Source organism: Tinamus guttatus, unplaced genomic scaffold, assembly GCF_059628265.1.
Source record: "Tinamus guttatus ecotype Peru unplaced genomic scaffold, ASM5962826v1 Tinamus_guttatus_pri_ptg000470l, whole genome shotgun sequence".
In the NCBI taxonomy this organism is placed as follows: Eukaryota; Metazoa; Chordata; class Aves; order Tinamiformes; family Tinamidae; genus Tinamus; species Tinamus guttatus.
In genome coordinates this window covers 3,233,404-3,244,758 of record NW_028289004.1, presented here as the reverse complement: position 1 = coordinate 3,244,758, position 11,355 = coordinate 3,233,404, and the positions used below count along the sequence as shown (strand labels likewise).

The 11,355-nt window shown below is 49.0% G+C and overlaps 1 protein-coding gene across 1 annotated transcript; it reads right to left on the bottom strand.

The window, feature by feature from the left end:
• Positions 1 to 5,361: 5,361 nt before the first annotated feature.
• Positions 5,362 to 8,140, bottom strand: SAT1 (spermidine/spermine N1-acetyltransferase 1). The gene is made up of 6 exons (XM_088532755.1): positions 7,905 to 8,140; positions 7,653 to 7,704; positions 7,483 to 7,566; positions 6,247 to 6,348; positions 6,126 to 6,166; positions 5,362 to 5,881 (listed from the first exon to the last, which is right to left on the bottom strand). The coding sequence occupies exons 1-6, from the start codon at positions 7,968 to 7,970 to the stop codon at positions 5,711 to 5,713; spliced, it is 516 nt and encodes a 171-aa protein (XP_088388881.1). The 5' UTR covers positions 7,971 to 8,140; the 3' UTR covers positions 5,362 to 5,710.
• Between the last annotated feature and the right edge of the window lie 3,215 nt (positions 8,141 to 11,355).

Below are 11,355 nucleotides of genomic sequence, written 5' to 3'. Positions count from 1 at the left end.
CACGAGTGCCTTGGGAAGAACCACATCCCTCCTGGGGTGCAGGGCCCATAAGCACCTTGAAGTCAGGGAGCGAGAAGCTCTTTGGCTTTTAACAGAAAAACGTCAAGGAAAGGAGCCCTGGGGCCCAGGGCGCTGCCCAGCTTCCTCCCTGCTGCCAGGGAGGCTGCCCTGAGCAAAGCTCCCGGCAGGAGCGCCAGAATCCAGCTGGAATCCACCGTGGCGACGGCAAGAGCAGAGGGAGCAGCGGGGTCGTCACTGCCCCCCGCGCTGCCAAGGTTATCAGCCAGGGCCTCTGAACGCTGTCTGCTCCCCGCAAAGCGGTGGCTCTGCCTCGGGGGCCCTTTGGCCTCGGCCTCCCTTTGCTGCCACTTGGATGCTGTGCCTTGTAGCGCGGTGGACTTTGCCTTACCCTCCCGCCGGCTCCCGGAGACAGGCGCTTACATAAGGACGGGTGTGTTTCCTTGCGCGCCGGCTCTGCTGAAACCGCCTCAGCACAGCGCTGCTGCTTTGGGACTTCAGCTCTCCTGCCCCAAGGGCAATGTTGCTGTTCCGCACAGGGAGCCAGAGACACAGATTTTGTCCTACCCTTCTGCCCATGTTGGCAACCCTGCGGGAGGCACCAGAGCAGCGTGGGGCAGCGGCTCTCCGCTTCACATGGGTATTCGTGCAAGCTACGCTTGCAATTTTTTTTCTCTCCTCACAACCTGTGAGGCCTGTGCCCATTAAGATCAGTCCAGCAAACAACAACAAATAATTAAATGCCAGAAATTTCAAGCCTTTTGAAATGTGCTAGAAACTCCTTGTTTGGCTGGATACTCCTTCTCTAAATGCCATCCCCTGTGAGTTCAGAGGTGCCCCTGGAGCATCTCTTCTTGTAGATGCAATATCCCAGGCAAGGAGGGAGCCTGCTCTTTCAAAAAGTCTTCTTAAAGCAAATACATATTTTTTTAAAAAAGGAAACTGCTAAGTCTTTTTATAATACATTCTTCCATACATGCTCTTATTCAGGCTCAGTCCTACCATTCATAATGAAGCATAAAAGCTCAGGAGAAAAAGATAAACAATGCATGAGCCTGCACTTCAGCAGAAACACATTCAGGCTGAGTGGTGGGAAATGTTCTTGCAAATCTGTGTAGCCCATGGTAGGAAATTGGCTGGTGGAGGGAGTACAAAATTCTACAGTACTAAATTGACTGCAAAAGTTTAGAGGCCAAAACGCCAAGTCCATTTGTTTTTCCCCATAGCACCTAAGTGAGGTAGCATTGCTCCTGTGCTGGTTATCAGAGCAGTTCAAGAGGGAAAGTTCAGGGAGTTCTTGCAGAGAGACCAGACGTTCAATCATTCTGAGGCTCATCAGAGGAAGATGGGTCAAAGGTGCCTTTGCAGGTGGTAGCCAAATGCCAAAGTACAGGAGTCAACTTTGAAAGATCTCGCCCTGTGTTTCTACCAGCCTCTTTTGAAACTGCTTAAGGCATTGCTACTTGGAAACACTTGTGAGCTTGGAAATGTGGAAAGCCAACATCTAGCACTTTTTTTTTTTTTTTTTTTGCCATGGGTGGAGTGGGGTCTTTAGTGGGGCTTTCTCTTCCCCCTGGCACATGGTGGCCTTCTGGGAAGGGATTCAGAAGACGTGAGGCTGTAACGTGGTGCTGCAAAGCCAACTTTTACTAGTTTCATCCAGTAAAGCATGCTCGTTTTAACCTGTTTTTGTAGAGGGAGAGAGAAAAAATAGGGCCAAAGAAAACAGGCATGCCTTTTTCTTTGAACACAGTCATTTTGCACCTGCTTTGAGAACGATGGAAATACGCAGAGGCCCAAATGCAAATTAAACTGTTATGTTCCGAGGAGATCCTGCAACCGGGCGTTTGCTTTGCATTCTCACCTCCCACGGCCTTTTGTGTTTCGTTTTGGCCTCCACTAAATGAATCTGAAACTGGTGTGAAGCTGGTTTGTTTTCTTTTTTTGTGTCCGCCCTCTTCTCCGCAGGGGCGGGTGGCCCTGCTTTCTTCCACCATCAGGCTCCACTCTTGCTTCTGAGTGCCAGACGTTTGGGCAGGGGGAGGCCGGGGCGCATTAGGAGGTGACCCAGCAGCCTGAGGCCGGCGGGACTACAGCGTCGTGTTGGTGGTGCCGCGTTTCCCTTGCAGACCTGGGCCCACCATCCTCAGCCCCAAGCCCTTCTCCCACATGCCCCTTGCTGGGCAGGGGCTGCCGACGCTCGCCGGGCTTGGTTGGCCCTGGTTGCCTGGTTGTCCTTCACTGAGGCTACCCGGAGCCCTTGATCCTGGTATGGCGTGAGTGTTGGCGGCCTTGTGCTGCGTGGTGGCGCTGGTTGGAGGCCAGGTACGAACAGCACGTGTGTGGAAAGGAGGACTGCGCAGAGACCTGCGTTTCTGCGCTGAGTTTCGCAGCCTTTCGCGCTCCCCTGAAAGTTGGTCACTTCCTTCTCGCTGGCTCCTCTTCTGTTTGTTTTCTCCTTGCCAGCTGGAGGAAGGCGAGGCGCGAGGCTGGTCTCCACGGCACCAGGCCTGCGCCACACGGGGTTGCGCAGCCGCTTCCTGTGCCCCGGCCCCGAACGTCGCCGGTGTTTTCCCGGCGGCCGCGTCAGTGACACCTCAGTGTTTAACTGGCCGGGCTCCAGCATGGCAAAGCTCCCAAGGCGAAACTGTGTGTGTGTGTGAATCCATTAAAAGCCCTGCATTTCTGGGAGGGCTTGCACTGACCTTTGAATTCTGTTGAGAGCAAAGGCCCTTTAAAGCAAAGAGGGGTGGGAGGATGGGTGTGTTTTGCTCTTATTTCATCTTTTAACTCAAATTATGAAGGAAAAGAAAAACTTCTATGCTGTTGCTATGGCTGCAGCTGCAGTTGCTGCGCGGAGCCGGGAAGCAGCGGCAGGATTGGGGCCGCAGAGCCCGTTCTCTCTGAGTGCGGCCGCCAAGGCTGGCGCTGCCGCCGCCTTTGGCCACACGCCTGCCCTGCCTCAGGCCACCTCTTCCTTGAGGGCCATGAGGCTGGAAATGCCTCAATTGCAGAGAAACTTCCTCTAGTCGTGAGGCTGTGAGCAGCGGTGAGGATGGTGGTTGCGCCTCCCTAGCTCTGTCACAAGGGCCAGTTTCTAGCTTTTGCCCAGACACACACAGGTGGTACTGAGTGACGTGGATAAAGTGGAAGAGTGCAATGCATGCAGCCCTGGCCTCCTTTTGTGTTTTCCACACTACAAGCCTCGCACCTCGCACTGCCGCTTCCTGGCTTGCCACCCCTCACATCGGTCCCTGGCCATGACCATGCTGGAGGCTGCTGCCCCTGGCTGCATGGGCACGCAACGGGGCAGACAAGGAGTCGAAAGCTGGTGGAGGGGAGAGCTTGTCTGAAATGGGCCACTGCCTGATGCACACACCCCGTAGCTGGTTTTCTCAGGACTGATTTTATGATGGAAACCTGCATTGGTTGAAGTTTATCACCAGTGTCCCTGCATTGCTACCAAGCCCTGAGTATACTGGTGTTGCTGAACCCCGCTTAGGCTGCTCTTGCTTGTGCCCGGATGAGAAAGGGGGAGAAAGTCTGCCAGTAAATAGCATTTTCCTCACCGTGCTGATGCTGCTCAGGTTTGGCTTTCGCTACTAGTGCACGGCTCTAAAGAAAGTCGTCAGCCAGCCCACACCACGTGTGCCCTGTGTCTAAGCAAATAGAAAACACTCAGCTGAGAGTCTTCATCACGCATACAGCATCACTTTGGCACCCCAGTTATTTCAGCTAACTTTGAGCAAGTCTCTCCAGGAAAAAAAAAAAAAAAAGTTATTAAAGGAAGTGAAAATTGGTTTTGTCTTGATCTGTGTCATGATCACATCCCCCTGTTGGACGGTTTGTCATCACAGCCATGACAATATTTCTGTTGTTTTATAAACCCCTTCTGCTTAGCAGGATGCCAGTGCAAGTCACATGTCTGAAAGGTTAGCAGTTGTCTTTACTTTCAAGTGTTAAAGTGTTCAGATTGAGCACCGATGGCTGGAGGTCTGTCCATGCAATGGCTAAATTTGTTCCTTGGGAAACTTTGCGTTTCAGCAGAATTCATAAAAAAAATGCAACAGTAAACTGCATTGGTAGAAGCAGATGAACAAGATAGGCTAAGCACTTTTAACTGATTGAATATTTGACCAAGTTGTTTACTTTCCTAATTATAATGCCTAATTAGTTAGCTTGTTCCATTCAATCATGCAGCAGCGATAGCTTCATTGTGCTGCAGCCGTCTGAGGCTTGAGTGGTTGTGTCCTAGATATCTAATGAACTGTTAATTTGAAAATAAAAACATCCTTAATCTGCTCTGCTAGTAATCACCTTCTGGACCTTCTGGACTGATGCAACATGCCAGAAGCACTGGCTTAAATTAGCTCCAAAGCCAATCTCGCTGCCAGTTAGACGCGCATTAGTGTGAGTTGCGAGGTGCCGCCACTCGCCTCACAGTAGCTGCCTCGAGTGGCATCCCTGACCTGCCAGAAGCTCCCCAGGAGAGGTCATTGCCATGGGCATCAGGGAAAGGTGCTGGAAAGCACCTCTTCCTGCCCATACAGGCACTGGGGTTGGTAACACAACAGCTCATCAGTCAGGCTTAGCATCACTTTCGTGGAGTTGCAAGTCCATGCGGCTTCACCCAGGAATTGCCCTGTGGCCACAGCATGGTGGCCTCCTGGCTGCAACCCTGCTGCCAGGTGGGAAATGCAGCTGCAAGGCCCAGGCTGCTCCTGCACCCAGCTGCTCAGCAAACACAGGCACCTCCCTGGAGAGAAGTGACCTTTGTGCACAGCCTCATCTGTGAGACCAGCACCAATTGTAACAGAAAGCAGGCTCAAGTCAAAGTATGCTTGCCCAGAAAACAGTGTAGACAGGTACTGCACCTCCTGCTTTCTTCTGGCCTTTGTTTTACTCCCAGACCCTAGCAGACTGCCAGATCCTGACCAGTTCCCTGGAGTTTCTCCCTGGTTCAGGCTCATGCCTCCCCATCAAGGCTCCTTAGAGCTGAATCGCAAGGAAGCAGCAGCAGAGCTCTCGCCCCTGGGCCCCTCTTCTAGGCAGCAGAGCACAGCCCTCACATGAAGCCTGCAGAAGAACCCTCCTGCTGAAGGGCACCCACCCTCCCTCAACCCTCCCCTCTGCACACAGAGCTGGGAACCATCTCTGGAGCCCAGCAGAGGTGCAGACAGGACCTCAGCTCCAGCACCTGCAGAGACTTAGCCAGCACTTGGGAACAGTGATAAACAGCCCTTTGCTTCTGAAGGACATGGCTGGGGGACTAGTGGGCTTATGACCTTAAATACCAACTTTCTGAAAACAGCTACATGAAAACTGAAGTAAAAACTACTGCCATGAAGTGAAAACACTTTTATTTTTATAAAAGGAAAATACTTAAAAACAAACCCTACCAGTGTGTACATTGTACACATTTGAATGACACTTACAACAATGAAGTTTCCATATACATTTCAAAGCTAACAAGCCCACACTGGTTAAGGATGTATACAAGCATATTTTCAACTTCACAGACACCTCGGTTCCAGACCATAGTACCAATTACTCTAACCACAGTTGCAAAGCATTTTCATTATTAGCACCCATGCTACTTTATTCCGCTACAAACTGTACACAGAAAGCAAGAGGGAATTTATTTGTAGAGAGTGTATATTCATAGAAAGGATTGCTTTGCTGGAATCATCTCTCACTCTTCTGTCGCCATCTTCACAAGATACTCTTTATCGATTTTGAAGAGCCTCCAGCCCTCCTCTGTGGACAGATCGGAGGCGCCTCTTCTCTTGTAGAACCTGATGGAAGGCTCGTTCCACTCGGCCACGAGGAAGTGCATGCTGCTGCAGCGGCACTTGACAGCCACCTGCACCAATGATATACAAATCCTCACTCAGCCTGCTAAAAGCTGGTGGAGCTGCTCAGACACCAGCTGCAGGTAGTCAAGGGGTTTTAAACCACTGATCAGTTCAGTATTGTTACTGCTTAACACCACTTAGAGAAAGCCTAAAGCTGTATCTAGTGCCCTGCCACCTCCTTTAATTCAGAGTACTGGTTAAGGAGAGGCTTTTATGCTCAGGTCTGCTTCTAGTCTTATCACTTAGACATACCTGACTCAAGTTCTTCAGAATTTCTGACCCAATGCCAAGCCCTAAAAGGAAAGAAAAACAGAGTAAGCTTCAGTTTTAGAGAAGCCCTGTAATTACTTTCATCTACTGCCATAAAACCTACCTCTGTACTCTGCCATCACGTAGAAATCTTCAAGATACAGCAGTTTTCCAATCCATGGATCATAAGTGAAATAGTACATGGCAAAGCCCACAATGTTGTGTTCTGAAACAAAAGGCATCACTTTAGTTGGTCTGAATTTAAAAGGCAAAATATTAATTCAAGTCTTACATGCAGGCTTAAATATAGAGTCCCTCTTTCTGTAACATGCAGCTGTTCACTATTTGGTTAGAATTAAAAGTGAAGTTTGCAAAGAGGCACACAACTGAAAATGAGCTCTTACAAAGCTTTATCAACCTAACAGCATGAAGGTTCATACCCTGAAATCCTCAAGAGCAGTGTTAAAGTACAGAACATACACAGCTTTTTCTCTACAAATACTGATACACTGGCAGAGTATTTCCATTCTGGAATTCAAGTCACATTGTATACAGCAGTTCACAATCTAGATGCTAAGGAAGCAGAGTTGGGGTATGCAAGCAAAACAAGAGCACTGATCTTCATGTTCCTCAGCAATTACTGCCTGAGCAAGGTAAGCTTCCTGACCACATTTACATTTCAACACTTTGTATCCACTGATAGCATCATGTCCTTCTCTTATCACTAGCACCAGAAAACTTATCTACTTCGAGTAAGGAAAGCTGCTGCTTCAAGCACAGTTCTATGGCTCAAAACAGAAGGCAAAATCAACTCTTCCCACAGCAGCACACTTGCTTCTAAGTCCTGAGAAATAAAACTCTGGCTGCTGTACTAGTCTGCACAGACTTTAGAGGCGTGCATATTACTTTCTGATCTACTGTGTTTTTGGCAAAAGTTTGGGAATAACACTTGTCCCTGTAGACCTTACCTCATATTATGATCATCTACTTTATTGTGTAACGGATCTTTTAGTTACCTCCCCGCCCATCCATGTACACAGAGGGCCGTGTACATGGCGAAGCTAGAGACTGTAACCTGAAGATTGGGGACAAATTAAAGAAAAAATGTGATTCAACAGGATTACATAAGGTAAGTTAGGGTCAAACAAGAAAAGCCATTTAATTAACTGGAATTAAAGCACATTATATTATACCTGACCTTCCCACATCTGCGACATCATTGCACATTACTCCATTTTTAACAGTTAACCTCGTCCTTCTGCCCAAGTTCATTGGTGGGACCTTATGCACAATCGACAACATTAAGCACATGGCATCTCTTGTGTATCCAGCACCAAAACAAAGAAGCAGAAGGCCTCACCTTCAGAAGACCACTGCTCCTTGGGCACTTCTGCAACAAGACAGTGGTAGAAAGGATGCTCGCCAAAACCATCCTCGAGCAGCTCTAGAAAAGCAGAATAACTTGTCACCTGAGCCGCGGGCACTGTGACTATGGGCTGTGAACCGGGTGAGCAGCTGCGGTGCCTGTACCTTTCTCGGTTAACACCACCTGGTCCTCCATGTCCTCGTACTTGGCTAGTTCCTGGAAGAGAATGACGTGTGAGCAGGCTGGCCCCACAGCCTTGCGCAAGAGCTTGTTTGTGCTCATCACGCGCAAGGGCAGAGGAATCCCCGCTTCCTCTTACCCCCCTCCCCCCCCCGCACCGGCCGTTCTCGCGCGCCGTTTGAACGACGCCCCCAACCACCGCCCCCAACGGCCGCTCCCCGTCCCCCAACGCCCACCTTGATCAGTCGCAGCAGGTCGGGGCAGTCCTCAGGCCGCGCGGCGCGGATGCGGAACGAAGCCATTTTCGGCGACGCTTCCCCCTGCGACCCCCTCGGCTGACGAGTCCCCGGTGTGTGAATAGGAGGAGCAGCTGCTTCTTCATTCGTGTCCCGGGCGGTCAGTCAGGCTGCGAGCATGTCCCGGCGGCGCTGGGTAGGTCGGCAATCCCCTCTCCGGCTCCGCAGTGCCCTCGACGCCTACTGTGCGGCGCCGCCGCTGCGCTGCCTCCTTTATAGACGCCCGCGCCCCTCCTCTGCCCGGCCGCGAGCCAATGGGACTGCCCGCGGCGCTCGCCCTCAGCCAATCAGAGCGCCCCTCCGCGCAGCCTGACCCCAGCCTGCCAGCAACAACAACAGCTGGCGCGGGGGTGTCGCGTGACGCGCCGCACCCCCCCCCCCCCCCGCCCCGCGGCGCCCCCTGGCGGGGCCGGGCGGCGCTGCAGGGCGCCCCGGCGCCATCTTAGCTGCGCGGGAGCGGCTTCAGGCGTCGCTTCAAATCCGTGCTGAATGGGGGAAAGGGGAAAAGGAAAGGCCTGCAGGCCTGCTCGAAATGCCGCAGGGATCCATAAGACACCCCTGCGGACAGATCTGGCCCTCTGCCTTGCCCAATTGCACACCTTGGTCACCGGGGGAGACTCCACAGGTCTTAGTGTCCTACAGTCCCATACACTAGTGACAACCCAACACCCTCCCATGCAGCAGCACTAGTGATCAGTAACCCAACCTCACCTGTGCGATCGCGCGTGGACCACACTGTGCTTATATATAGCATATGCACACGCTTAACAGCCCTGTGCTCATAACACGGGAGCGCGAAGCTCCACAGCTGGTCTGTGCTCCGCCATACAAGAAGCTAAGTTAGGTGCCTTAAATAAAATGAAATAATAATAAAAAGTCTAGCTTAAAAGGTGCCCACCTGGGAGAAAAGCCTGACACTGAAAGTTGTAAGAAGATTGAATTAAGATGTTTCTGCCACACAGTTCATAAATAGGATTGGGAGCCACGATTCCTAACTCCATTGCAGCCCTGTTTTCATCAGCTGTCATGCCATCCGTCGAGCGAGGGACGCTAGTGCACATTGCACATTAATTGGGTTCATTCTGTTATCCCACTGTGGGAACGTGTCTGGTGCCCCGAGCACTGAGCTGGAGCCCACCGCTGTGTCCCACCTCATCTCTGACTGTGCACAATCCGGCGCTGCCAACCCTTCACAGAGCAAGGGTGCCCAAAGGCCTTGGCTTGGTCTTCATGTCTGGGGTTGTTTATATAGATTTCCACTTGCGAGTGCCCAATTGGTTAGTTTGCTTATGTATTTCCTTATCTGTGTGAGCATGCGTGTTACATCGGTTGCCCCATTCCAGGTGCTGGGGGTGGCTGGGACGGTCGTCATCTTATTGCCACGTTCATGGTGCTGTTTTTGCTCTGTTAATGCAGTTGGAAGGGGCTCAGGTTACTGTAAGTTGCTTCCTGCTCATTTCTGCTTTGTCTCTGGGTATGTGCGGCCCTTGCTTCCTGCATGCAGTTTCTAGGTTGCAGGTTTCACTTCTTATCTCCAGGCTACCGTTTCTTAGTCTATAGAAGGTTTGGCAAATAAATATTTATATGGCAAAGGAAGGTCAAAATGTGAGAACAAATTCTCGCTTTGGGCTCAGAGCGCTTCTCAGTTTATTGGGAAGCTCGTTTGCAAGCGCAATAACCGCCCTGGGTTACTGAACTTGCTGGGGAAGGAGTCGTCCTTGGGGATGTGCAGAGGACAGCAGCAAGAGATACAGCCAAGGGCAATCTGCCATGGAGGCAAGGAGGTAGGAATGTCCTTGTGCCTGAGAAATGCTTATGCCCAAGCCTGTTCTTGGATGTAGGCAACGGGATGGGAAATGGGTCCTGGGCTAGGTGACCGTGAATGCCTGTCTATAGGCCTATGAGCTAGGCCACACTGGTGAAAGCGTAGAAATACTAGTTTTATATATGGATGGTTTTCTTTTCTCTTCTGATGGCCCATAAGCTTTGCAACTATCACGTCCATTCTTGGATGCTAAAAGGAGCCCTTTATTTTACATTCAGCTTAATCTGAATCTCTTAAAAGTGATTTGGGGTGTAAGAAAACACTAAATCAGGTTACTGCTGTAAAAGCCTTTAAAACCTGGATTACCAAACAAAACTTCCATTACCAAACACTCTCACAACTCCTAGTAATAACTTGACTGAGATCCCAAACATGGAATACCATCTTGTTGTTTTACTATCTCATGGAAAGGCTTAGAAGTGTCTCTCTCTTGTCAACTTTTTTTTTTTTGGTATTCATTTAACAATGAGGAAGTCATATATCTGAAAATCAACTTTACTGTTGAGTAAGAGCAGAAAGTGCAGGGTTACTTTCGTTCTCAAGTCAGAAAAGTCATATGATTTTAGAAGTTGCAGTTTCAGCAAAAGACATTTTCCACCTCAAATATTTATTGAGAGTCCTGCTTCAACTTGCTCAAAAAATATGCTGATACCCCAGTGAATACGGTGCATTTGAGTTAGCTTTCGGATTCACAGGGGAGAAGAAAAAATACTTTAAAAAACCCGGAAGTAGCAAAAATATTTTCATGAACCCACGTGAAATACAGAGAAGAAAAAAGGAACAAATGTGAAATTAAAAATTAGGTATTTAAGGTACCTAGACCTCATAACCTGTACTACAATTATTTGGCTATATGTAAATACACATTATTTTCCTACTGCTCATAACCTATGGTACAATTATTTGGCTGTATGTAAATACACATTTTTTCCCTGTAATGGTAAGATTTTTTACAAAATGGTTCTAAAGATCTCAATTTGTAGATGAATTGTATTGATGAGCATTGCAGTTCTTTTTGTCTCAGCTTGCTGATTTTTGAGAATGTTTCATGCAATCTGACCAAGCTGAGGTTAGTAGTGAAATTTCTAATGACCTTCGTAAGGTTAGGGCTTTAACATTGGAGCCTATTTAACATTAGATCCATAGGATTTTAACACCAGCCTATTTATTTACTCTTTTCCTAGAGAAAATAAGAAGTAGCAACTGTTCTGACAAGGGTCAAGCTTTTTTTTTCAAATTATGCAATTATGCTGGAAATTCATTAGTATATGCATTTAAAGTAAACTAATGTTGAAACAGGCTATTATAATGACATATGCACTCAACTCATGGTTCTCATGCTACAGTCAGAGATAGGATGGTTACAGTTATCTGAAAAGATGGTACACATTTTCCTCTCATTCTCATTTATGTCCTTTCTAAATCTTCTCGGTAAGGAACCAGGAAATATTTTCTCAAACCACGCAAAAAAGGAAAGCAGCACTTAAAAAAAGGAAGTGTTGCAAGAGCCCCCGCTGTTAATTAACACATACAGAACACTATGTGTCTTAATGAGGCATGTTTTCC